The 23,847-nt window shown below is 37.2% G+C and overlaps 1 protein-coding gene across 7 annotated transcripts in view; it reads left to right on the top strand.

Moving 5' to 3' along the window:
* LOC111155265 (calcium voltage-gated channel auxiliary subunit alpha2delta 1) overlaps positions 1–23,847 on the top strand; it is a 504,879-nt gene that overhangs the window by 403,871 nt on the left and 77,161 nt on the right. For all 7 annotated transcript variants that reach the window (XM_022515388.1, XM_022515390.1, XM_022515387.1 and 4 more), the window contains exons 11-12: positions 12,153–12,311; positions 18,282–18,386. In XM_022515388.1, the coding sequence (XP_022371096.1) occupies positions 12,153–12,311; positions 18,282–18,386 (264 nt within the window). The remainder of the gene's footprint in view (positions 1–12,152; positions 12,312–18,281; positions 18,387–23,847) is intronic.

Here is a 23,847-nt window from a genome sequence, read left to right as displayed (position 1 = left end):
AAAGACATGTTTTTATTGTCATCATGTTGCCTGTGAAGTCCTTGTTTCTATAGATCGTCTCTATAAATTTCTGTTCTCCATCACTCTAGGGGTCTTCTTTTATAGAATCCCCCTTAATATTTCTTGCAGATCTGGCTTAGTGGTCACATATTCTTTCAATTTCTGCCAGTCTTGGAAGCTCCTTATCTCCCCATCCATTCTGAATGACAGCCTTGCCAGATAAAGTATCCTTGGCTGCATGTTCTTTTCATTTAGTACCCTGAATATGTCTTGCCAGCCCTTTCTGGGTTGCCAGGTCTCTGTGGACAGGTCTGACATTATGCTGGTGTTCCTCCCTCTATATGTAAGGAATCTCTTCCCCCTAACTGCCCTTAAGATGGTTTCCTTGGTTTTGAGATTTGCAGGTTTTACTATTACATCCTGTGACATTGGTCTCTTCTTCTTGATCTTGGGAAGGGTCCTCTCTGCCTTTAAGACACAAATGCTTGTTTCATTCCCTAGATTGGGGAAGTTCTCAGCTAGGATTAGCTCAAATGTATCCTCTAGTCTTCTGTCTCTCTCCACCCCCTCAAGGATCCCAATAATTCTGACATTGGAATGTTTCATGGCATCATTTATTTCTCTAATTCTGTTTTCATGGATTTTAAGGGGTTTGCTCCAGGCCTCTTCCTGTTCCTTTCTGTCAGTGTGTCTTCTAGATCACTAATTCATTGTTCTACCTCATTTACTCTAGCTGTTGGAGAATCTAGGTTACACTGCATCTCATTTATGGAATTTTTAAGTTCAGCTTGATTAGCTCTTATTTCTGCCCTTAGGGAATCTATGTTGCCATTATTGGTTTTCTCCAGCCTAGCTATTGTCTCCATAACTGTTACCCTGAGGACTGTTTCTGACATCTTGCTTATATGCATATCTATTAGGTCTGCAGGGGAGGCCATTGTCTGTGGGTCTTTTCTTTGTTGGGAGTTCCTCCTTCTAGATACTCTGTTGAGTTGTGGTTGAGGGGATGTACAGCCAAAAACATCAACCAAAATCCTGGCAAGGTGCATCCTCTCCACTGATGATCCTCTGCCCCTGTAGTGATCCAGTTGTATAATCTTACATCTCAGGCTGATTTCATGGTTATTCAGAGTGGCTTGGTAGATATCTAGCTAAACTCAGGGTACCAGTTGAAACAGAGTCCCCCATTCCTCCACCACCTTACCTCTCCCCCTACATCTTCAGTTTTAGGAATGGCAGAGTAATAAATACTTATGGTGAGCCAGAAGGAATACTTCTCTTTTGAACTGACCTGTTGTTTTTAAAAATATAAAAGTTAGCACTTACTTGCTGGGACTTGAAGAACTGGGAAAAGAGTCCATGCCCAAGAAGCAGAGTTGTGTATCACTATTTACTGGATCAAATTATTCAGGGTCCGTGTATTCATTTAATTATGACAAGAGGTAAAGAGTGGTTTGGGCTGATGTGAGCTGTAGGTTTAGCCTAGTTGCTCACAGTTACTTAAGTTCAACTATCATATTTGCTCCTAATTACTTAGTCAATTTCAAATCAGCAGAAACTGAAACATAAATTGCTACTACACTAAGGTGCTTACTTGCAGAATGCATAAACTTTAACCTTAATTTGCAAATAGCAGAATCTCATTTCAACACATTCGTATGGTTCTAAAGCATTTTGAGAATTTGGATGTTGATGCTAGAGCTTGAGAACATGGACTAAGACCTGAAAATATTTTTTTGTTACATGTTTCATTGTAAGGGATTTTTTCATAAAGTGACTATTTACATATTAAATTCTGTTATAAATTCCAAATATGGCTTTTGCTTTTTCTCTTAATTTATCTTTTTAATGTTTCATCCAATGTTTGCACCCTAAACATATTGCCAGAAATTTTTGGCACTCCTCATGATCTCTCTCCTGCTTAACCCTATGTTCTATCGATAGGTATCTTCTTCATACAGTTTTGTCTTTAGTTTCTACCATAATCAAACTCTAAATTTTTAAAATATTTATATAATTGAAATATATTTTCAAATATATATATGTATTTATGTATATTTATGTATTTGATTTTAGTGGTACTGAGTTACTTTGAATATCAGGTCTTCGGCTGGTGTTGGTAGTCCTTTTGTTGATCCTAAATGCTATTTCATATTGAAGAGAATTCACTGGTGATGTTACTAACCATCCTTAAAAAATATATTTGTTCTATTAGGTACGTGTCTTACACATATGCACAGATTAGAAATCACTTCTGTTTACCCCGAGTCTTGATACTTGCTGAGTCTAGATAGATGCATGCTGATTCCCCCACTTTGCTCAGATGTTTGCTCAAATGCTTCCTTATTTGAGAGGACCCCCTTGACTACCTCATCTCCAGTATCTTTCCTGTTTTAGTTATACAATCACTGTAACTATGTTGATCAGTTTACCTCATTTCCTTTCTCATAATGTTTGTCTCCACCTGATACTTTATATACATGTTCGTTGTTTATATTCTGTATCCTTGTACTCCACCCTCTGCACCAATGGATGGTTTTATTTTCCTTGTTTTGGGTATAGACACACTGTCTATACTGTTTAGCCGAAATGTTAATGTATATAGAAAACTCTAAGGCACATAGCGGGGCTTCTTCAATTGAGTATTTTTTTTGTTGTAATAGTGCAGGGAGAGGGAAGTCCTACATAGTTATCAGAATTTTATAAAAATTTCAACCAGTGATCGGACATTTTTGTGTTCTTAAATGACAAGAGTCATCCTCACTGTATCTGTATTGTAGCATCTCTTCTCGGCAAATCTATTATATATGTATATTATCACTCTCTCTGAGTTCTTTGGACAAATCCACTAGGGAAGTTCTTTAGGCAAATTCAACTAGGGAAGACATTCCAGGCAATCATCTTCAGGCACCATAAAAACATTGAGTGCGTTGGCCTACATTGCCTCACAATGTTGGTAAAGAGGAAAAGATCAGAGAGTATACGATCAGTTAATCATTTCATTAAAGTTGCATCATTGGGAGTTGGTGTTCAAATTTCCACAGGGATATGAAAAAAAAAAACAGTGATAAAAATCATACTGATATGTTTATTATATCTTAAGAATCATGTAGGGGTGCCTGAGTGGCTCAGTTGGTTAAGTGTCCAATTCTTGATTTTGGCTCAGGTCATGATCTCAGGGTCATGTAATGGAGCCTGCCCAGGAGTATCTGTCTGCCTCCCCCACCCCCAAATAAATTTTAAAAAATTTAAGAATCCTCTTTAAAAAAAAAAAAAAGAATAATGGAGAGAACCTGCCCATATTTCTAGTTGGGCACATGCTGTGGAATCAGGATTACACAGTGGCTGACAAAGTGATGGTTGAGAAAGAAAACATAAATATCAAGTAGAGATGAGCAAGGAAGCTTAGTACAAATTACTTCGGAAGCAAAAAAAATAGTATGCCCTCAATTGTTTAAAATTCTAAGTTCATGTAATTAGAGAGGTTTAGAAGTTTTCTGTATCAAAATATAAACATAATGTATTAAAATGATAGTTGGGCTAATTCAGAAACTTACTCAACATTTTAGCAAAAGTCAACAGACTGAATTTTGGGCATGTCATGATTTAAGTTAATTGAAATATTTGTTTAGGGGCAACTGGGTGCTCAGTTGGTTAAGTATCTGACACCTGGTTTTAGCTCAGGTCATGATCTTGGGGTTGAGAGATTGAGCCCTGCTTCAGGCTCTGTACTGGGCCTGGAGTCAGCTTACGTTTCTCTCCCTCTTCCCTTACCCTCCCAGCCCCCATGCAAGTGCTCTGTTTCTCTCCAAAAAAAAAAAAAAAGGAAAGAAAGAAAGAAAAAAGGAAAAAAAAACTGCTTGAAGTATTTGTTTAAAAGTAAAAACACCAAAAGTTTTGGTGGGCAATGATTTATAATTACAGGCAAACAAGTTTTGTCTTAATAATGTCATTATCTTCAATTCCATTGATGTGGCTTTCTTTTTTTTTTTTTTCTTTTTTTTGATGTGGCTTTCTTTTGACATTTACAGAATTCATTATTCCTTTTTTAAAAGTAATTCCTTTGATATTTAAAACTATCAGATTTAAATGTTAAGATTTTAGAATTTGAGGGCCTTTCTAGTTGATCTAGTAATGTACCCCACCCCCACCTCCCTTTTCTTCCAGAAAGAAGGAAACTGCAGCTCACAGGACACAATTGAATCAGTTGTGGCCATTGATGATTATTAGAGGCAGGGCTTGGGCTAGACCTGACTTTCCTAAATTGGATTAAAAGGTGAAAAATTCTTTATCAATTTTTTATACAGTAGGCCACAGAAAACAAACCAGCAGCCAGTGTTGGGGGGTAGCAATATCAATTTGCAAATGAGAGTTTTCAAGTCCCAGAGTGCTACTAACAAAATTTATGTCATCTCTATTCTACTAACAAATTTATGTCATCTCTAACTGTGCCAGGGTGATCACCCCTGCTGGTTTTCCCTGGACAGGGACTCATAATAGAAATTGGAATCCTATTCACTGTATTTGCAAAACATCATATACTTTTAATAATATATTTAGAATCTGCATTTGAGAAAAGAGAATATGAGATACATGTACCAGAGCTGAAGTGGAGATGTATTTATATATCTCTTCTTGAAATGAATAGGTGACTCATGATGATGTCAGTTTGTCCAAAATTTATTGGTAAGTGTTAATTTGAATAAGATAAAAAATATAATTCCAAAGTTCAACAGAAAAACAGTGTGGAAGAAGCAGCGTGACAGGGTATGGCAGCTTATACTTTTGGTATAAATTGAAAATGATGAGACACTGGAGATAAGAGTGTGTCAGGCATTTGGGGCTAAAGCAGAGCTCCAATTCTTGGTCACTGGGTGACTCTGGGTGCTTTGCTTAATACGCTAAGTCTCATTTCCTCAACTGCATCATGGAAACTATTAAAACTAAAACGAGTGCTCACTTCAGCAGCATATATATATATATTAAAATTGGAACAATACGGAGAAGACTAGCATGGCCCCTATGCAGAAATGACATGCGAATTCATGAAGCATTTATTTTTAAATCTTAAAAAACATAAGCTTGGTGAAGGTTACGTGAATTACCGCATGGTAAGTGCTTAGCCTGGTGCAGTTGTTATTCTCCATATACATTAGCTCATATTTGTGTTATTAATATTAAAGGTAAGAAGTTAGTAAAGGAATAAAAAAAGTTCCAGAATTATATCCCAAATCTTAACTCGTTATAAAGAATGGATCACGAACCAGTAATAATTCAATAAAAGGGAAAATTGCCATCTAGGAAAAAAACCGCTTAATGTAATTGTCCCCTCATACTATTAGGGGAAATCAGTTTCACCCTGACTAAGTGTTACAGTGTAAAATAAGCAAACAAAACCATCAAATATTAGTAGAGAATATAGATGAAATTTATCTGATTAATGAATAGTTATGTAAGCATAGTTCAAGAAGTCATAAAGAATAGGTTTAAAAGTTATAATTGGAAAGTAGGCAACAAACCAAAAAAATAAGACAATTCACAAGATTATATGTAAATTAATATACGAGAAAAAAGTTTTGCATTGCTAGCTATCAAGGAAATTCAAGTAATTAAAGATTGAAGTAATCTTTTTGTTAGAGTTAGGAAATAAAAATGTTAAGTATTCATGAAAGTGGAATGAGATCATTATAAATATAGTATAAATTGGCATGCAATTTTTGTAAGGTAAGTTGCCAATAATTGCTTAAGGAACCTTAAAATCATTCTTCCCTGGGAGTTTAATGTGCATATGTGTATGGATAAATGTTATCACCTGTTTCTCTGAGTTTTAGGATAACCATCTTGTTTCCTTATACTAACCCAGGCTTCCAAATTTCCTATAAAAATCGGAGAATCAAAATAAACGAAGTATTTTTAATAAGAATGAAACCTAACCAAGAATTTTTAAGATCACACCCTGTGTTCACTTTGCTTTTATTTTCCTGCACTGCCCTCTGGTGTCCAACACTCAGATAGCTCCTGATACCAGCATTATAACCACCCAATACACAAAATTGCATTGTAATTTAATTTAGGTAATTCGTTTAAATTAATAATTTTGCATAATATAAATTGGTTGCATAAGTTATTGGTTATATTATATAAATAAGTTCAATTGTATTTTGTAATTTAAAAAATACCCTTGTTTCAAAGCAGGCTAATCTGAATTTGAGGTTTTCTGCTGGCTTTATGTGCTGTTTGAGCCTGCCACTTTGCTTTTACATGGAAAAAAGAGAAAACAAATCATTAAGACAAGTTCTGAGGAATAATTTAGATATTGAACAATTTTTCAGAAACCAAGAAATTATAAATTATGTCCTTTTTTTGCCCATTAAAGAATGTTTTATAATTAAACAGTGTGCAAAGTACCCTAAAGCAAGTCTGTCTTTGTAAGAGTTTAGATGACACATGGATTAGGGGAAGGAGTAAAAATGAAAGGTGAGCTGAATGGTCAAAGATTAAGTGGGCTGCTTCTGTTTCTCTGCAGTTCCAAGTGAAATAATAGCACTTTGGGTTTTCTTTTGTCTTTAATTCTTAATATTTCTAGAGGAAAACCACTGATCCACTAACAATTTCAAAGGTAGACTCGGTGCCCTGTGGAAATGCGTTATGACATCCCACAAGGATGCCATTCCTACACAAGCTTGCTTTCGAGGAACTTGAAGATTCTTTGACTTAAGACGTGCCAACATTTCGTTTTTATCCAAGGGGCAGCAGAGTTCTCTCTCAGAAACATTTTGTGAGGAGTACCTGCGAACAAAAATCCTGTCTTTATAAAACTAAGAGTTTTAATTACTTCATCTGAGAGGTTAACAGTTTATTTTGGCACCGAAATTATCTTTTAATAGGATGTGTGTACTTGACTATGATATTTAATAGGAAGGTTCTTCGGAAGCATTGACATTTACTGTTCATGGTTATTTCAGAGATTATTTCAAACATTAACTTTGTGTTTGAAGGATACTTGCATTGTCTTCTTAGTGAACTTTAAGGCTTACTAAAGCTGATACCACTTATCAGAATCTTTCTCATTAATTTAGGAATCTGTTGTAATTTAAGCATACTTATGTTTTTACTAAAATAATTTTTTAAATGCTAGAGTTGGACTTGATTTAACATCTATGCGCCAGACTTTTCAGTAGGTGTTTTACATACATCTTTGTTTGGATATTTTAATAGCATCTGTTTGGACAGAATATTTACATGTATGACTATATAAGCTTAACATAGTATGAAGCTAAAATATCTCTACGATGTTAAATCTGTAGCTTGATTTTGATCAACATTTCACACTGTCGTCTAATGAAACTTCATATATATACTTGTTAAATATTTATGGCATACTATTATATACCCAGTACCGAGGTTGCATGGTGGGATGGCTATTTTCTTTGAGTATGTGTGCTTTGAAGCCAGGGAAGAATCTGTCAAAATAGTCTACAAAGAAGCAGGAAATTTTAATGGAGTCGTGTTCTGTGTAAGATACATGTAGGCCTAGGAGAGCTTATAATGGGGTGGTCTGATGTAGTCAAGAAAGGTCATGAAAGCCTTTGTAAGGAAAGACTGTTGAGGGAAAGAAGTGTTGTAGGTAGAAGAACGTGTTATGTGGAAGGAGGAAATGAAAGAATGTTCATTTGCTGGAGTAGGGATACGAAGTTCCACGTGAGTTGTACCCCACATGCTCACTTTAACCCACACATCTTTCTGTGTCAGCATGCTAAGCAGAAATTTTTCTCTACGGCTCTTATAAGACACCTACTCGGTTGAATTTTCTGGGATCAGGAAAGGAATCAGTGTGGTATTAGTTTGGATTTCTGACTCCGGGGTTAGTTAAATATACATTTTTAGAAAAAAGCATTTTCTTAATAGCTGACAAAAGCAGGAGTCCTTAAATCTATTTTCACTCACAATATACTATTTCAAAGCTTTGTAATACTATCTTATTAAACTTCTGTCCTAAGGTTTTTAATACAGGAGTGATTTATGTATTAAATATGTGGTTTATAAATTAAAATTTAGGTACATGTTACCAAAGACTGCAGTTTCAGCTTGTGAAAATAAACCTGTTCTTTTTGTCTATTCTAAAAATAGATGAGTGTGAGATGTCTGTGAAATACACACTATTTTAGAACTTGTAAAATTTCTCTTCGCTTTCCTAGGAGAGTGAGACTTGCTGTGGGGACTTAGACTTTATAAGCTGTTCCTTCCCCTGCATTATTTATGAGTTTTATTATGAGTTTAATCGTAGTATTTCTGTTATACACCACTGAATTTGTATTTAATGAATTGAATTTACATTAATCAGTTTGTGTTAAAGCAACTTAATGAGATGCTTCATTTTTCTGTGTTAAAAGCAGGTCAAGGCCAACCGAAAGACTCAGAGCAATACATTATTTAGTGCTCATTTTCTGCACAACTTGTAATTTTATCATGATTGGTTTAAATCAGTTAATAACATTTTCTGTAACCATTTCTAATAATTCTCTAAGGTCAGACATTTTACTATTGATTCATTGGCAAACTTTTTTTTTTTTTAAGCTTTTTGACATGGGAATTCTCACCTTCCTTTGTTTCCAGAACAGAATGTGTAGAGTAAGATTGTGTCAGATTATCAAAGAATGGAATAAAAGAGGCAGTGGAATTTAGAACTGACGATACTACGTTTCCAACATTCAAATTTATGGAAAACAACACGGAAACATATTAGAGCTTTTTACTCCTATGTAGGATATAACTGAAAATAGTGTTCAAAGTAAAAATAAGAAAGAACTCAAATTATGTATCTGTGCAGGATATTTTCCTTCTTGTTTTATCTCCACTCTCTCCAAACCTTCCATCTTCTTCCTTTACCTTGATTGTGGCTTGTGTCCTCAGTGAACAGCAAGGCAGGCAGTAACCGTCACCTTTTCAACCCCAAATCTATGTATACACCAGCAGCGCCTATACTCCGCTCCCACTCGTCTTCTTCAGATCAATGAAGTTGATACCCATTCAAGGGTCACTCCACACACCGGCTGTCTGTCCTTCCCTACCTTCACAAGAACTGTATATTTTACCTCTTTTCTCTTTTCCTGCATCTTTTCCTTCCTTCACTCTTCAATATCAGTACTCTTTTGCTCTAGTGACCTTGCACTTTAAGGCAGCCTTTCCTTGACCCCAGGTTCTCCCTCAGAGGTACCCACCTCTTTACTTCTTTGTTTCCCAGCCAAGGCACTTTGAAGACGGCACTGGCCACCACTTCCCATGTGCTTCTTAGCATTCCAGTGGGCTCTGCCCCGCCCCCCTCCCCGGACACGGACCGTGTAACATGTTTGACTTCTGTGGACACTTTGAATTTTGCTTCTTTGTATCTGAACAGCACTATCTTTCTCACTAATACTATTCTTTCTTTTTTCTCTCTCTCTCATCATTCCAAACAGCCCAGTCTCTTGATTTCCTTCCTGCCTCCACAGGAGCTTACTTCTACTAAGTTTACTTAGGGACTCCTTTGTTTTCCTTTTATGTCTATGGCTTTACACCATACTTCTATATTGAAGCCTTCTACTTTTCTCTTTTTAAAATCTTTAGCCAAGACTTCTTTTGAGGCTCATGCTTTAAAGATTTTGCTTGTGTATTTGACACAGAGAGAGAGAGAGAGAGCGAGAGCGCGCGCACAAGTGGGGGACGGGGGAGATGGGAGAGGGAGAAGCAGACTTCCCACTGAGCAGGGAACCAGATGCAGGCTCTATCCTGGGACCCTGAGATCATGACCTGAGCCAAAGGCAGACCCTCAACCTACTGAGCCATCCAGGTGTACCCTGAGTCTCATACTTCAAATGCTATAATGGCCTGACTTCACCATTTACATGTCTCACCGTCACGTATTGAAAACTCACCGTCACTTGAACTCTGTGTTTCTCCTGCCTCTTCCTCAAGTGTCCCCAAGCCCATCACTGCTCTAGTCCTCTGGCCATCCTGACACCCGTATCAGACACCTGCACGGCATTCCTGGTACTAGGCTGTTACTCAGCCACATCCCCGGTCTACCACCACACGCTGTGGATCCTTTCTCCCAAATCAATGTACAGCCCCTTCTTTTCTGACCATCTCCAGACATGCCAAAGCCACTTATTATATTGAGCTAGATTCCTATAATAGCCTTCTAATTATTTTCTCTCCTTTGAATTTTGCTCACCTTAAATCCTTTCCCAAATAGCAACTTGCATGATCTCTTAAATTTTTACATTAAATTATTTTCTCTGTGGCTTAAAATCTTTCTGTGACTTGCCTTTTGACAGAAATTCAAAGCACGGTTCTTTAGCATTTCTATTGGACCCTGCACGACTAGCCCGCCTCCCTCCCCAAACACATTTTATGTCATTGTCCTCACTCACGTGTGACTGAGCTAAACTCTCTTTCTTTATACATCCCTAAAAAGGCTTTCCTTTTGTTGTTCTGTTTGTCTGGAATGTTCTTCCTCCATAGTCTTCAATGAAACATTTCTTTGGAATCACAGGAAATGCCATTTCTCGTGCGGATTTTCCCCTGACTACTCACGGTCCAAACTGGAATCCACTTGTGATATTGTCTCCTGGGGAATAAAGCTCTGTTGCTTTACAGAACTACTCATAATGTGTTGTAATATGTTAAGATACTCTGCAGGAATAGTTAAAATTCCAGACCCTTATGTCACAGTGCTAGTCTGAGCCTGGCTCTATGTCCTATGTGCCCTAGGACTGTGGGCAAGTTCTTTAACCCCCCAATGCCTACGTTTCTTCATGAATAGTAATAATACGTGCCTTGTAGGGCATTTACAAAGCGGAAATGATTAATATTTGTAGAGTAAACCCAACACCTAGTAGGCACCATATAGGCACTTACATACATGCGTGTGTGTATGTTTGTGCGTAATCTACCTAATGCCTGAAGGCACAGAACTGTCACCTGCCACAATTCTTGACCTATAACAGGCTGACAGTAAATTTTTGCTTGCTGAATTGATGAAATGTGCGGTGCACCTTATAATTAAGCTTCATTGATTTTCAGAGAAAAAAAGGAACACTTGTTATAAGAATATGTGATCAGTTATAAAATTTACATTTCGGTTTGTGATCCACCCGTTAAAATCGTTTAATGATACATTTTTGAGAAAATCTCCAGGATTTCATCTGGCCTGCCCCCTACCTCCTAGCAGGCATGGTCTTATTATCATCCTCATTTTGCCGATGTGACACTCGGCCCCGAGAGCCTACAGGGCTCATACAAATAGCAGAGCTAATAAAAGATGGGATGTTTCCACTCATCTCAGTGCCCTGGATCTCCCTGCAGAACTCGTTGTTCTTAGCTTTTTTTGGAAATACCCAGTGAACTCCATGAATACTTTTTATAGGGTTGGTGATACTAACGTCGGTGATGACTCTTAAATGTTCACGCTGGGACACGCATCAGGTTTGATGCTCTCTCCTCCTGCAGCCTCCTGGTTGTTCAGGCCTTCATCATTCACAGCCATCCCGGTCTGCAAGGATCTGCTTGTCCTTGGCCTCGCCTCCGTCATTGCCCTGCCTTCTGCGTATATGCTCTAGAGCGAGCAGTTCTAAAAGGCCACCTGTTGTTCCTGATTCTTTCACTTTACTTTCCCGGGTTAACCCCGGGAGAAAGACTGTACCATCACAGTTGAGGATTACTAAAATTTGGTTCCTGTCATCGACTTTCTGGCTTTTTCACCCAGCTTCTCCTTAAGAAAGGCAAGCAAGTGGTTAGTTTGTCCTTGACCCGGCCACATATCACCATATCTTTTTTGGATTCTGAATACATGTCATTGTTGGCTACCCCCCCCCTCCAAAGGCTCAGAAAATTTGAGAGCGGAAAGGGGCCTTATGTAATTCAAGTCCCAAATTTATAATTAGAGAAACTAAGCTTCAGGAAGCTGAGTGACTGGCTCACAGTTGCGCTAGGAGTGGGGGGCTTGGGTGAAAATTGCTGCTTGATCCTTAGTGAGCTTTTGTTCTCAATTTACTCACCTTGTGAGATAGAAACAACGCAACAGGACTGGGACGTACAGGCCACAAATTCAAATAAAATGATGTGATTGATTTTCATGTTCATTTATATATTTACTTTTCTGTCTTTCACAGTTTAACAGCAATGCCCAGGACGTGAGCTGTTTTCAGCACCTTGTCCAAGCCAATGTGAGAAATAAGAAAGTGCTGAAAGACGCAGTGAATAATATCACAGCAAAAGGAATCACGGACTATAAGAAAGGCTTTAGTTTTGCTTTTGAACAGCTGCTTAATGTAAGTATCCATACCGCCCCCCCTTTTCTCTCTTATTACTGAGTCACGGCATCTGAATTTCAATATGCTGGTACTTACTACCATCAGTCACTATGAGTTACATAACTGTGCTGGTTTTCATTTAATTTAAAAGCAGATGTGTCCAGGCAGTAGAAATCTTTGAACTACTTTTATTTTTAAATCCAAAATTCCAAAAAACATACAAAATATAGACATTCTTTTTCTTTTATATCTTTTCTTCCATCATCTTTTAAAACTGTTTAAGAAGCACATTTGTAAGATAATTATTTCATTTTGTATAAGCACTTCCAACTTAGTTGACATATGTAGACTATTGTTTCATTTTGTTCTCTCAATCGCTACTGTATTTATCTGGAGACTGGTGTTTTCAAATCCTCCAATGGCTGGTGGAAATATTTTAGTTTAGTTTAGTTTTTTTTTTTTTTTTTAAAGATTTTATTTATTTGACAGAGAGATAGGGAGCCCAAGTCGGGGGAGTGGCAGGCAGAGGGAGTGGGAGAAGCAGGCTCTCCACTGAGCAGGGAGCCCAACATGGGCTCGATCCCAGGACCCTGGGATCATGACCAGAGCTGAAGGCAGCCACTTAACTGACTGAGCTACCCGGGCACCCCGAATATTTTAGTTTTAAACATCTACTTGTTTCTTGTAGTTGTTTCTTAATGTACAGAAAGGTCCAAATGACAGACATGAAAGTGAAGAGGACATAAGATAACAGAGAAGGAATTCCTTCCTCAGTGACAATCCGCCCCCCAAACAAATCACCCACTGATATCTCCATTCAGACTCTCACGTTCCAGCACGCCTACTGTCTGCCCCATATGAGAGCGTGTATCTCACACTCCAGACTCCTGTTCTCAAATGGCTTTGTCGTCTGTTTCGTTTTGAACTCTTCAACGCAGGACTTATAATTCAGCTTTTTTATCTCTCAGGAAGCAGTATTACTGTGGTGGTTGAAAGTGCGGACCTAAACTTTCTCCACCTCAGTTTCCTCCCTTATACCGTGGCACATACCTCAGAGGGATGTAGGATTGTCCACAGAACCTGGCGCATAGCAAACCCCATGTGAGCGTGGGTTGTTGGCTCGATACTGGTGTCTTGATCATTATGACTATAGTTAATGCCTAGCACATGTCTGGTAGAGGGTGAACTTGGAATTCATACCATATTTGCTGAGTCACTGAATAAGCCCTTACACGTGGTCTTATCTGCGAATCCTACTTTGCTGTTCCCTGAGTAAACTTCTCAAAGAGTTTTCAGGATATCTGACTGGTTGCTTCCTCCATGTATTCATTCAGCCGGTATTTATTGGAAGCCTCACAGTTTCCTGTCATTTTACCAGTGCTAGAATAGCAGAGGTAAAGCAGACTGTCTGATCGTAAGAACGTCCAGCATGGCACGGTTAATGATCATTCCTAGAACAGTGTGTCAATGCTGTTATGGGGCATAATCAGAGTCTGTTTACTTGAGTGGCACCAAAGAGGGGTTCGACTTACCCAAAGGAGGTCAGGAAAGTGGGCATTTTCTTGAAAACAGGATTTTGAAGAGTGAGTAGAATTTAGGCAGGTAGATGAGAGAGGGAAAATCATGTCAGATAAAGAGAATGACATGGACAAAGGCACAGACGTAGGAGACGTCTTGGCACATTGAGAAAGTGGCAGGTGCTTCCCCAAGCCCGGGATATAGCAATATAGGAGCTGTGAGGGAAATAAAAAGGCCATGAGGTATCAGTTAATGAGGTGTTTAGGAGCAAATAATATGAGAATGGCATGGTCTAATGAGTGTTCTAAGTTAAGCTCTCCTGGTGTTGGAGTTGAAGTTACGAGTCCTGGTGTTGGAGTCAAAGCAAAGAAAGGTTAAGGAGAGTGACACGGTAACTAACGGGATGGTTCTCTGGACTCGAATCCTTGGTGGCTAGTGACACAGGACTCTAGAGAGGGACTCTGAGGGTAGGAAAAGCTCAGTTTCAGTTATGTGGACTTTGAGGTGGTGGTTATTTATTAGGTAGTGTTATATAAGCAAGTAAGGAGACCAGGAAGCCAAGCAGCTCACCGTTGCAGTTTCCAGGGGGAATTCTCTTTGGTAAAATACGTAAGTTTATTAAAGGGTGTATGTTGGTTAACTAGAAGGATGAAAACTCAGAACTTGGAGATTCAGATGTAATGAACTATTCAATGACAATGTATTCTTTCTGCAGTAAAGAAATAGAAGTTTGTGGGTTTTTTCATAGAAGTTCTTTTTCTTTTGAGCCAATCAGGTTTTTCTAGATTGTGGCATTTTGATGACCCTTCTTGGTATTGTTAATTGTGTCACTTCACTCCCTCGTATTCAGGTTTCAGTTGTGAAATGATTAGGGGTCTCAAGCCTCGTGTACTATTTCCGAGGCTGTCTCGTTAGAGAGGCCACAGTAACTCCCAGATTCACTCCTAGTTGCTGATTAAATATGATTTAACTCCACTTGACCTCTCACACTACCTCTACTGCCAGTTGTAAATGATTTTTAATGTGTTCTCAGTTATTCCTGAAATAAGTCTCAGATGTTCTGCTTTCCACATAACCCTTATGTATTGCTATTCTTTATTTTATTTTTAATAAAGATTTTATTTATTTATTTGACACAGAGAGAGATCACAAGCAGGCAGAGCAGCAGGCACAGAGAGAGGGGGAAGCAGGCTCCGGGGCGAGCATTGAGCCTGAAGCGGGCTTGATCCCTGAGACCATGACCTGAGCCGAAGGCAGAGGTTTAACCCACTGAGCCACCCAGGTGCCCCCGTGCGTCATTTTAAAATAATACCCAGGGGTGCGTGGGTGGCTCAGTAGGTTAAGCAGTTGACTCATGATTCTAGACTCATAGAATTGAGCCCAGGCATGAGCAGTGTGCTCAGCGTGGAGACTGCTTGTCCCTCTCCCTCTGCTCCTTCCCCTGCTTACTCTCTCTCTCTCTCTCTTAAATAAATAAATGCATAAATAAATAAAATCTTAAAAAAAAATAATTTTCCCAGATGTCATTACTAGGCTTATTCAAAGTTGAAGCAGATTTTCTTACCTATTTCCAATACTTGCAGTCTTCTTGTTACACAATGTCATTCTCTTGTTCTTGTTTGTCCTTGTAAGGTTTATCATTAAGATCCCTGAAGCAGTATCAAATAGGATTAAATGTATCACTTATCGCACAGTACACCTTAAACTGGGATTTGAGTTAGTCCTCAGATGGCACTTCATAAAATATTACAAATAAACCAAAATTTATTTTTCAAAAAAAATTTTATTAAGTCCATAAATTATAGCTGGTGTGCTATGTTGTGTCTGCACAGTGATACTGGGAAACACAGGGATACACTTAACACGATTTGTTATGAAATAACATATTAAAGTAAATTACCAACTCTACTAGTCATTTTATTGAAATAGCCAAGTTCTTTCCTTTACTCAGTTTGTTACAAACCATAACATAATTGTTAGAATTGTGTAATTCTTTAGAAAATTGCAAATCCTCTGACTGGTTGTTGAATTTGCCTATCACGCATCTACTAAGGAGGCTACTCCTGGGAAAGATCGCATTGAAAACGAAACATTTCTTTATTCCCCCTTTTGTGTATGTCCTAACATCTCTCTCTCTCTCTCTCTCTTTCTCTCTTTCTCTCTTGGGAAACATTACTATTTTAATTACACAACTGATCAGCAAGACCCAATGTGCTTACTTACACTGGTACTTGTGTTTATTAAACTGTTGCCCCCACTACTTCCAAAAATGAAACCAAGTCCTTATGTAAAATTCTTACTTAATCACTTTTCTGTAACAGCCCTTTAGGTACATATTATGTAGGCAGATAAAAAGAAATCATCAAAGAAATTAATTTTAGTTAAGGGATTTCAATGTTTTTCACAGAGGTATTTTGATGATAAAATATGTAACTTTTTTATAGTCAAATTTTCAGATGGCTTTCTTCACAGATGAGAACTATGCTTGAATGTGACAAATTGTAATATTTAATACTTGGGTTTTCACAATACTTGGTTAACAGCTTTAACTGCCAATGTTCTAACGGCTTAATCAGTGGGGTGAGATTATATGAAACAGGATCTTTTCATCACTAGAGTGTAATATTGTCTTGACTAACTTTTACAATGGGAAATGGGATTTATCTTCTTTGAAAAGTAAGATAGGGTATAGTCTTTCAATAAGCCTAAACACTACTTAAGAATTAACATTTTTTTTCAAAAATATTTCTCATTTAAAGGCCAAGGCCGGTGCTATCCAGTACGGTAACCACAATCCCATGTGGCTTATTGAGGCTTAAAATTGTGCCTCGTCTGAATTGAAAAATGTGTTGTAAATATAAAATACACACCAGAATTTGAAGAGCTATAATGAAAGAAAAAAATGCATATTATCTCAATAATTTTGATACGGATTTCATGTTGAATTGACAACATATTGGATGACTGGGTTAAATAAAATATGTTAGTAAAATTAATTTCAGAGATTTCTTCATACTTTGATTAATGTGGCTATTAGAAAGTTAAAATTAGGGGCACCTCTGCCTTCTGCTCAGGTCATGATCTCAGGGTCCTGGGATGGAGCCCCACATGGGGCTCTCTGCTCAGCAGGGAGCCTGCTTCTTCCTCTCTCTCTGCCTGCCTCTCTGCCTACTTGTGATCTCTGTCTGTCAAATAAATAAATAAATAAAATCTTTAAAAAAAAGTTAAAATTACAGATTTGACTTGCATTATACCTCCAGTGAAGAGTACTGAGCTGGAGCCTTGACATTCTCAAAGAAGCTGAGCATTCATAAATTAGTGTAATCTTTTATTCTGAACAGTTTTTGCGAACACATTCCACCACAGTAGACGTTTGAGACTGTAATTTCAGAACTTCAGAGTCTACCTTTCTAAATTAGTTGTTCATTTTAGTGGCCCTTTGGTGCTAATCCATTGTTCTCCTATGTCTGACTCTTTGGAGACCTTAAAGTTTATGAGAGGATTTGCCACTGGAATTGAGTCTTTTAGAATTAGAGTACATGTGTGGATTGAGAGAAGATAGCAGGATATTTTGGGATTAGGTATTGGCATTTACAAAGATGTAAGAGTGTTGGGTGTTAGGGATCAACTACGAGTTTATAATTTTGGAAAGGTAAAGTGAATAAAGTAGGATGAAGAGGAATGAAAGGGAGCAGAATTGTTTGCAAATGGGTTGAAAATAAATGTGGGAGGGTATGCACATTTTTCGTTCACACTGTTTCTGGTACAAATTATAAGGGCATGAAATTGACATAATAACCATTAATTTAAATCTATTTATTAATCAACCATGGAGAGGTTATTATATGCTAGGCTCTTGATCAAAAAACAAACCTTTGGAGAGCCTGGGTGGCTCAGTGGGTTAAAGCCTCTGCCTTCAGCAGGTCATGATCCTAGGGTCCTGGGATCGAGCCCCACATTGGGCTCTGTGCTCAGCGGGGAGCCTGCTTCCCCCTCTCTCTCTGCCTGCCTCTCTGCCTACTTGTGATCTCTGTCTGTCAAGTAAATAAATAAAATCTTAAAACAAACAAACAAACAAACCTTCATGTCCTTTTGGCACTTAGATTTAATCAGCAGAAGCTAGCAATAAACAAAATAGATACTGTGTACATAAAAGCATGTAAATGCTATGAGGGAAAATACAATCTGGGAGAGACATGGCCCTTTAAAACATAGTTTTCAGTCAAGTCCTCAATGATAGGTGACATTTGATCACAGACACAAAGGAAGTGAGACCTATGGATGATGGGAGGACGGGAGGAGGCCCTCGTAGGGATGGGCCTGCTCTGATCTCAGAAGTGGTTCTTTAGAATACACTTACTGAACAGATCTGTTACCCACTACCTGCAACTTATTCATATTCATTATGTATTGTTTTATATTCCTTACCTTTTATTGTGAATGATATACATTCTTTTGTTTTCTTTATAGTATAATGTTTCCAGAGCCAACTGCAATAAGATTATCATGTTGTTCACGGATGGAGGAGAAGAGAGAGCCCAGGAGATATTTGCCAAATACAACAAAGACAAAAAAGTGAGTACAATTTTATAGTATTTTATTTTATTTTTTATTTTTTTAAAGATTCTATTTATTTATTTATTGGACAGTGAGAGAATAGGCAGAGTGGTAGGCAGAGGGGGAGGGAGAAGCAGTCTCCTCTGCTGAGCAGGGAGCCTGACATGGGGCTTGATCCCAGGACCCTGGGATCATGACTTGAGCCAAAGGCAGATGCTTAACCTAAGCAATTAAGCTATCCAGCCAACCCAATTTTATACTATTTTAATCTTAATGTCAATGTAGGTGGTTTTTAAAGAGACCATCAGGCAGGGGTAGTAAGAAGGGATATTAGTGTGCCAATTATCAAGTCATACAGATCATAGATTATAAACTATTGGCTAAATTACAGAATGATTAAGAATTATGTTTTTATGTGATTCATAATGACCTTACATCTAATTTATTAATAAAATAATTTGGACCTATGAAATCCTATTTGATTCTTATATATAAATTCTATATAAGAAACTGTTATAGGAAGAGAATAACCAGAAGAGAACAGAAAAATAGAAATAGTTTGAGCTTTTCTAGGATAAATTTATGATCATTTAATTATTAAAGATTATAATAATACTAAAACTTCCTACAGATGCCTAAAAATTATCTTAACAGACATTGTTCTGTTGATTTACAAATAAATCAATTTATAACAGCAAAAACTATACTTATTTGAAAACCTTTTTATTTTTGTCTACCTTAAAAGTAAAATAGCCAGTTATCTTACCAGCAAAATGGGTTTATTCAGGAATAGCAGAAAAATTCCATCACAGGACATGTGAACCGTGGCAGGTCATAGGCCAGTGCCCATATCTAAGAAAAGGAACACTACGCTATAGGGGAAAAAAAAAAAAAAGAGGAAGTCAGTGAAAAGCTGCTTTGAGCAAAAGTCCATTGGAAGGAAGCCAGAGGTCAGGGTGGTGATGGTTTCTCATTGGCTGAGTTGAGGTATTTTGTTATTGGCTGAGCTTGTTGCTGGGCAAGGAGAAACTCTTCCTGCTGAAGTAGTTAAGTAGGCATCTTCTGTTGCAAATGCAAAGTACCTCTTTTTTTGGGGTCTGTGGCTGATGAGGGGGTGGTGGTGATGACAGCTCCCCCTTCCCCTTCTGGTCTCCCAACACTACTTTAAATGAGATTACCTTCATTCAGTTGTACAGTTTCAAGAAAATATCTTAGACAGATTATTTGTATGGTGTGTAAAAAATTCTATTTCGGTATGCAATGAAGAATCTGAAGACAAGTGTTTTGAGGGTGGAATGTATTTTTTTCATTGATCGTTTAACTGCAGAGGAAAGTATTGTAGGGAGACCTATTTTGAATGTCCTTCCATGTAGTGAAAACTGCTGATATTGTGGAGAATATCAACGGTGACTATTTCTCTAGCAATCCCACCATCAGCTTATTTCATCTTTCTTACTGACTCTTTGCATGTGATAAGAGAATGATTCTCAACTTGGTTTTTTAAAAATGTTAAGGCTCCGTTAAAAAAAAAAAAGATGATATAAATTATTTTTTTGTGTTTAACAAATTCCAGAAGAAATCACATATTTATCCAGAAGTCTCTTCTGAATAAAATGCCAATTTACTTTGCTTTTAATTGAACTTTTCACCATTTAGAAAGGTGCGGTTCATTATGAGCTCTAGTGGACTGTTTTATATGCATCTCAAAAACTAAAAGGCGAGAGGAAAAAGGTGAATTAATATATTTAGATAGTTTTGCAGACATAGTGCTGTGAATAATTTGGTACAGTGTTGATGAAAATTTTTGGAACACTTTGAAATACTCAGGTGCTTTTTAGCCTATATGTGATTGGAATATGATTGAAGAATTAAAACCATATACACACATATAACTTCAAATTAATCACAAATCTTTTTAACACGGAGCTCTTTGAATACTATATATGCTGTGGTTATGTCATGACATAAGTTTTACTGTATTGGTTGAGGGTTTTCGTGTTTTGTTGTTGTTGTTGTTGTTTCCTAAATACCTGCTGATTTTAATTGTATGGAGATACCATTTCTTTTGAAAAAGTTAATAAATTTAACCATTGACTGAATACTTTCAAATGATAACTTGATGTTAGGAATAGTTCTTTCTAAGAAATTATCAGAGGGACACCTGGGTGGCTCAGTGGGTTAAGTCTCTGCCTTCGGCTCAGGTCATGAACTCAGAGTCCTGGGATTGAGCCCCGCATCGGGCTCTCTGCTCAGCAGGGATCCTTCTCTCTGCCTGCTGCTCTGCCTACTTGTGCTCTCTCTCTGTTAAATAAATAAGTAAAATATTTAAAAAAACATTATCAGAGTTAACGGTCATGGGAAGATGTGGGTGCATTAATCTAAGATATCATTTTTCAAAATTCAGGGCAGTGATTACCCCTTGGAGGATGTCCCAGGCTATCCCCTCCCATATTAATGTCTTGAAACACTGCTTCTCATCCCCTTCACCTTTTACAGAAACTTAAGTTTTTAAACAAAGCATTTTGTGACATCCTAAACCACATAATAAATGAATCCTATCACATTCACTTCTGCAAAACTGATGAATCTAGTCTTAACGATCCTGCTGTTTGTCTGCTCATGTAGTGACTCCTGTGCTTTATGGACACTTAGGGCCACACAGCATTATTAAAGCCAAAAAGCAACTTTGGAAATGAATTGCACTTAGTTTCTGCAATTAAATGCTATTTTTACCTAACATAAAAATGAAGATGTTCTTGGAATTACATAATTTATTGGTTCTGTGATTCTACTTTCAGTGGCTGTAGAAAGTTCTGTGATGAGCACACTTACACATACATGCTTACCTACATACACAGGTAGAGCCACACACATTTCTCTCTATTTTAAACAGGCATCCTCTCTGTCCATTGTATCTCCACAAACAAGAGACCATGTGTGTTACTTTGGCATGCAGTTTTTTATATAAAGGTGTATGATTAAAAGCCAACAGGTGGTTGAGAAGTAAGGGAGAGGTGAGGAAATAGAAATCTGGATATAAAGTCCTTTTTTTTCTCCAAAATCCTTGCAAATTTGCTAAGAAATATTGGGGGAAGAGTAAGATCATCAACTCTAGGTCAGGTTGTTTAGATATGCAGGTATGGATGTATATACACATATATGTATTTTTAAGAATGGAAGAGCTAATTCATTAGTCTATGTTACAGATTAGTAAAGGGATACACACACGGGGAAAGCTTATAGATGCAAAATCGAGAAATAATAACTGATAGAGATCCTTGAAAAAGGAGGGACAAAGAGATACAGATCATAGATTTCTGATTTGAGCAAACAGGAATTCTATTTATGGGAACATTGCTGTCCCCCATTTCTTTTGCTCTCTACTGTTTTGCTCAATGGCTTACCATATTTCCTAATGTGGGAAAACTTTGTTAAGCAAAAATTTCATCTCTTGGTATTTTCAAGTTCTATATCCACTAACAGTGAAGATAGAGGATAGCAGATGACAACTTTTAAGTCACTTAGACCTTTGAGAGGATCTGTATTTTGTCAAGATACCATTTACATAGTTAATTGTTTATATGAAAGGCCAATGTATGCATATAGTGTGTAGGTATATGTACATACTGAAGATAGCATGTATGCTATCTGAATATAATTGAAGACCGTGAAAAAAAGGTCTTATATAAAAATTTCTTACATATGTATATACGTTTCTTATATGTATATAATTTTACACATACATATGTGTGTGTGTGTTGTGTATATATATATATATATAAAAAATTTTTTCACTGTCTTCAAATATGAATTCAGATGGCTTTGGATGAACTTGAGAACCCCTTTATAACTTCTCCATATTCAGAATTCCACTGTCCCACACCTTGTGAGAAGATTGAAGCCCACAGATACTGATAATTGACTATCTTTGTCACATAAGGTTGTGTATGATACAGAATGTTCAGTAGTTTTGCCATAAGCATTTTTCCCATAGACATCTTTGCCACAAGCATTTTCATTGCAAACATTTTCACCTTAAAACTAAATGGCCATAAGGCAATTTTGCTGTAAAAGAAAATTTAAAAAATAATAATAAAATAAAATAAAATAAAAATTAAAAAATTGACAGATCAGTTCGACAGTTTGGTTTCTCAAACTGGTTTGATAGTTTGATTTCTTTTCTCTATTGATGCATGCTGCATTTATGGATTGTACTCCCATTTCTGTATGGCAGAAATGTTAGCCCTCATACTGGTGTATACACATTTCCTATAGAACTTTAGAATGTCTAGCACTGGACATGTACCAGTGTGCAAGGAAAGAACAACTGTGGAGAACGCTTTCACAACACAAAAAAAAATAAAAAATAAAAATAAAAAAAATACAAAGCTTAGTGACAGATAGGCATCCTAGTGTTTGGTGACTGTTACCTGTCACAAGGTGAAGGAAGAGATCTTAGCAAAAAACGAAAAAAAAAGCATGATGCCGAAGGATGAGACAAATGAACAAGCCAAAAAAATCACAGAAAAATATTAACAGTAAGAATGAAAGACTTTAAAGACCAGTGCTTAGGTATAACCCGCAGAATAAAAGCAGTGAGATTTGCAGCATTGCTCTGAATCTGCAGTATACATTTTGAATGTATTCAAGTATTTTGTATCTCACAAGAAAGGTCTTTTAAAATCTTTGTAAATAAATGATGTTATTTAATTTCTTGTGATTTTATCTTCTATAGCAAAATTGTCTTAAAGCCAATACTTATGCAGTCAGATGTTGTGGAGTGAAATTGCTTGCCGCAAAGATGTTTACAGTGAAACTATCTAGAACCATGTATGACAGACCAGTCCCCTACTTGGAAAATTAATATTTGTTACATGACAACTTGATCAACTCAGATTTTCACCAGCCACCTTATCTTTCAAATGGCCGGCGTGTAAAAATCTGATAGGTTGAATAAAATAAAAACTTTCAAGACTCTTAAAAGTTCTGCATGTGATTAGAGCTTTATGTTAAAACCTATTCTTCAACAACAAAGTTCACTTGCGGCTCTCAAAGTAGCAAAATTACCAAGTCATAAAGAAAGTTGGATGAGCTTTAAAAGAAAAATCTGGAAACTCCTCTTTGAATTCTGCCTTTCCCCCCAAGCCATCACCCCAAGGCATCAGCGTTGTTGCTAAATGCTTCATTTACATTCATTTGTCATCCCGATGACATTAGAAATCACTCCGAGCAGCCCGAGCAGCCCAGGTAGGTGTGCCGAGGTAGTCCATCCAGAGAGCTGATGAATGAGGCTGCAGATAAACAGCACAATTTAATGAGGCCAAAAGGTTGGAGAATTAGAACAAAATGTTTGGGTTCTTTCGAAATGCATTACTCTTGGGAATTAATCTGACTGATTATAGATAGGTACAGCTTTAAAACGGAGTCCGTGTTAATCTCCTCACACAGCTGTTCCATATTAAAATGCGTTCACTTTATA

This window comes from Enhydra lutris, unplaced genomic scaffold (genome assembly GCF_002288905.1).
Source record: "Enhydra lutris kenyoni isolate GAN:26980312 unplaced genomic scaffold, ASM228890v2 scaffoldscaffold40, whole genome shotgun sequence".
Taxonomy (NCBI): Eukaryota; Metazoa; Chordata; class Mammalia; order Carnivora; family Mustelidae; genus Enhydra; species Enhydra lutris.
Note: the sequence above shows the minus strand (reverse complement) of the source record. Positions and strands in the feature narration are given on the sequence as shown.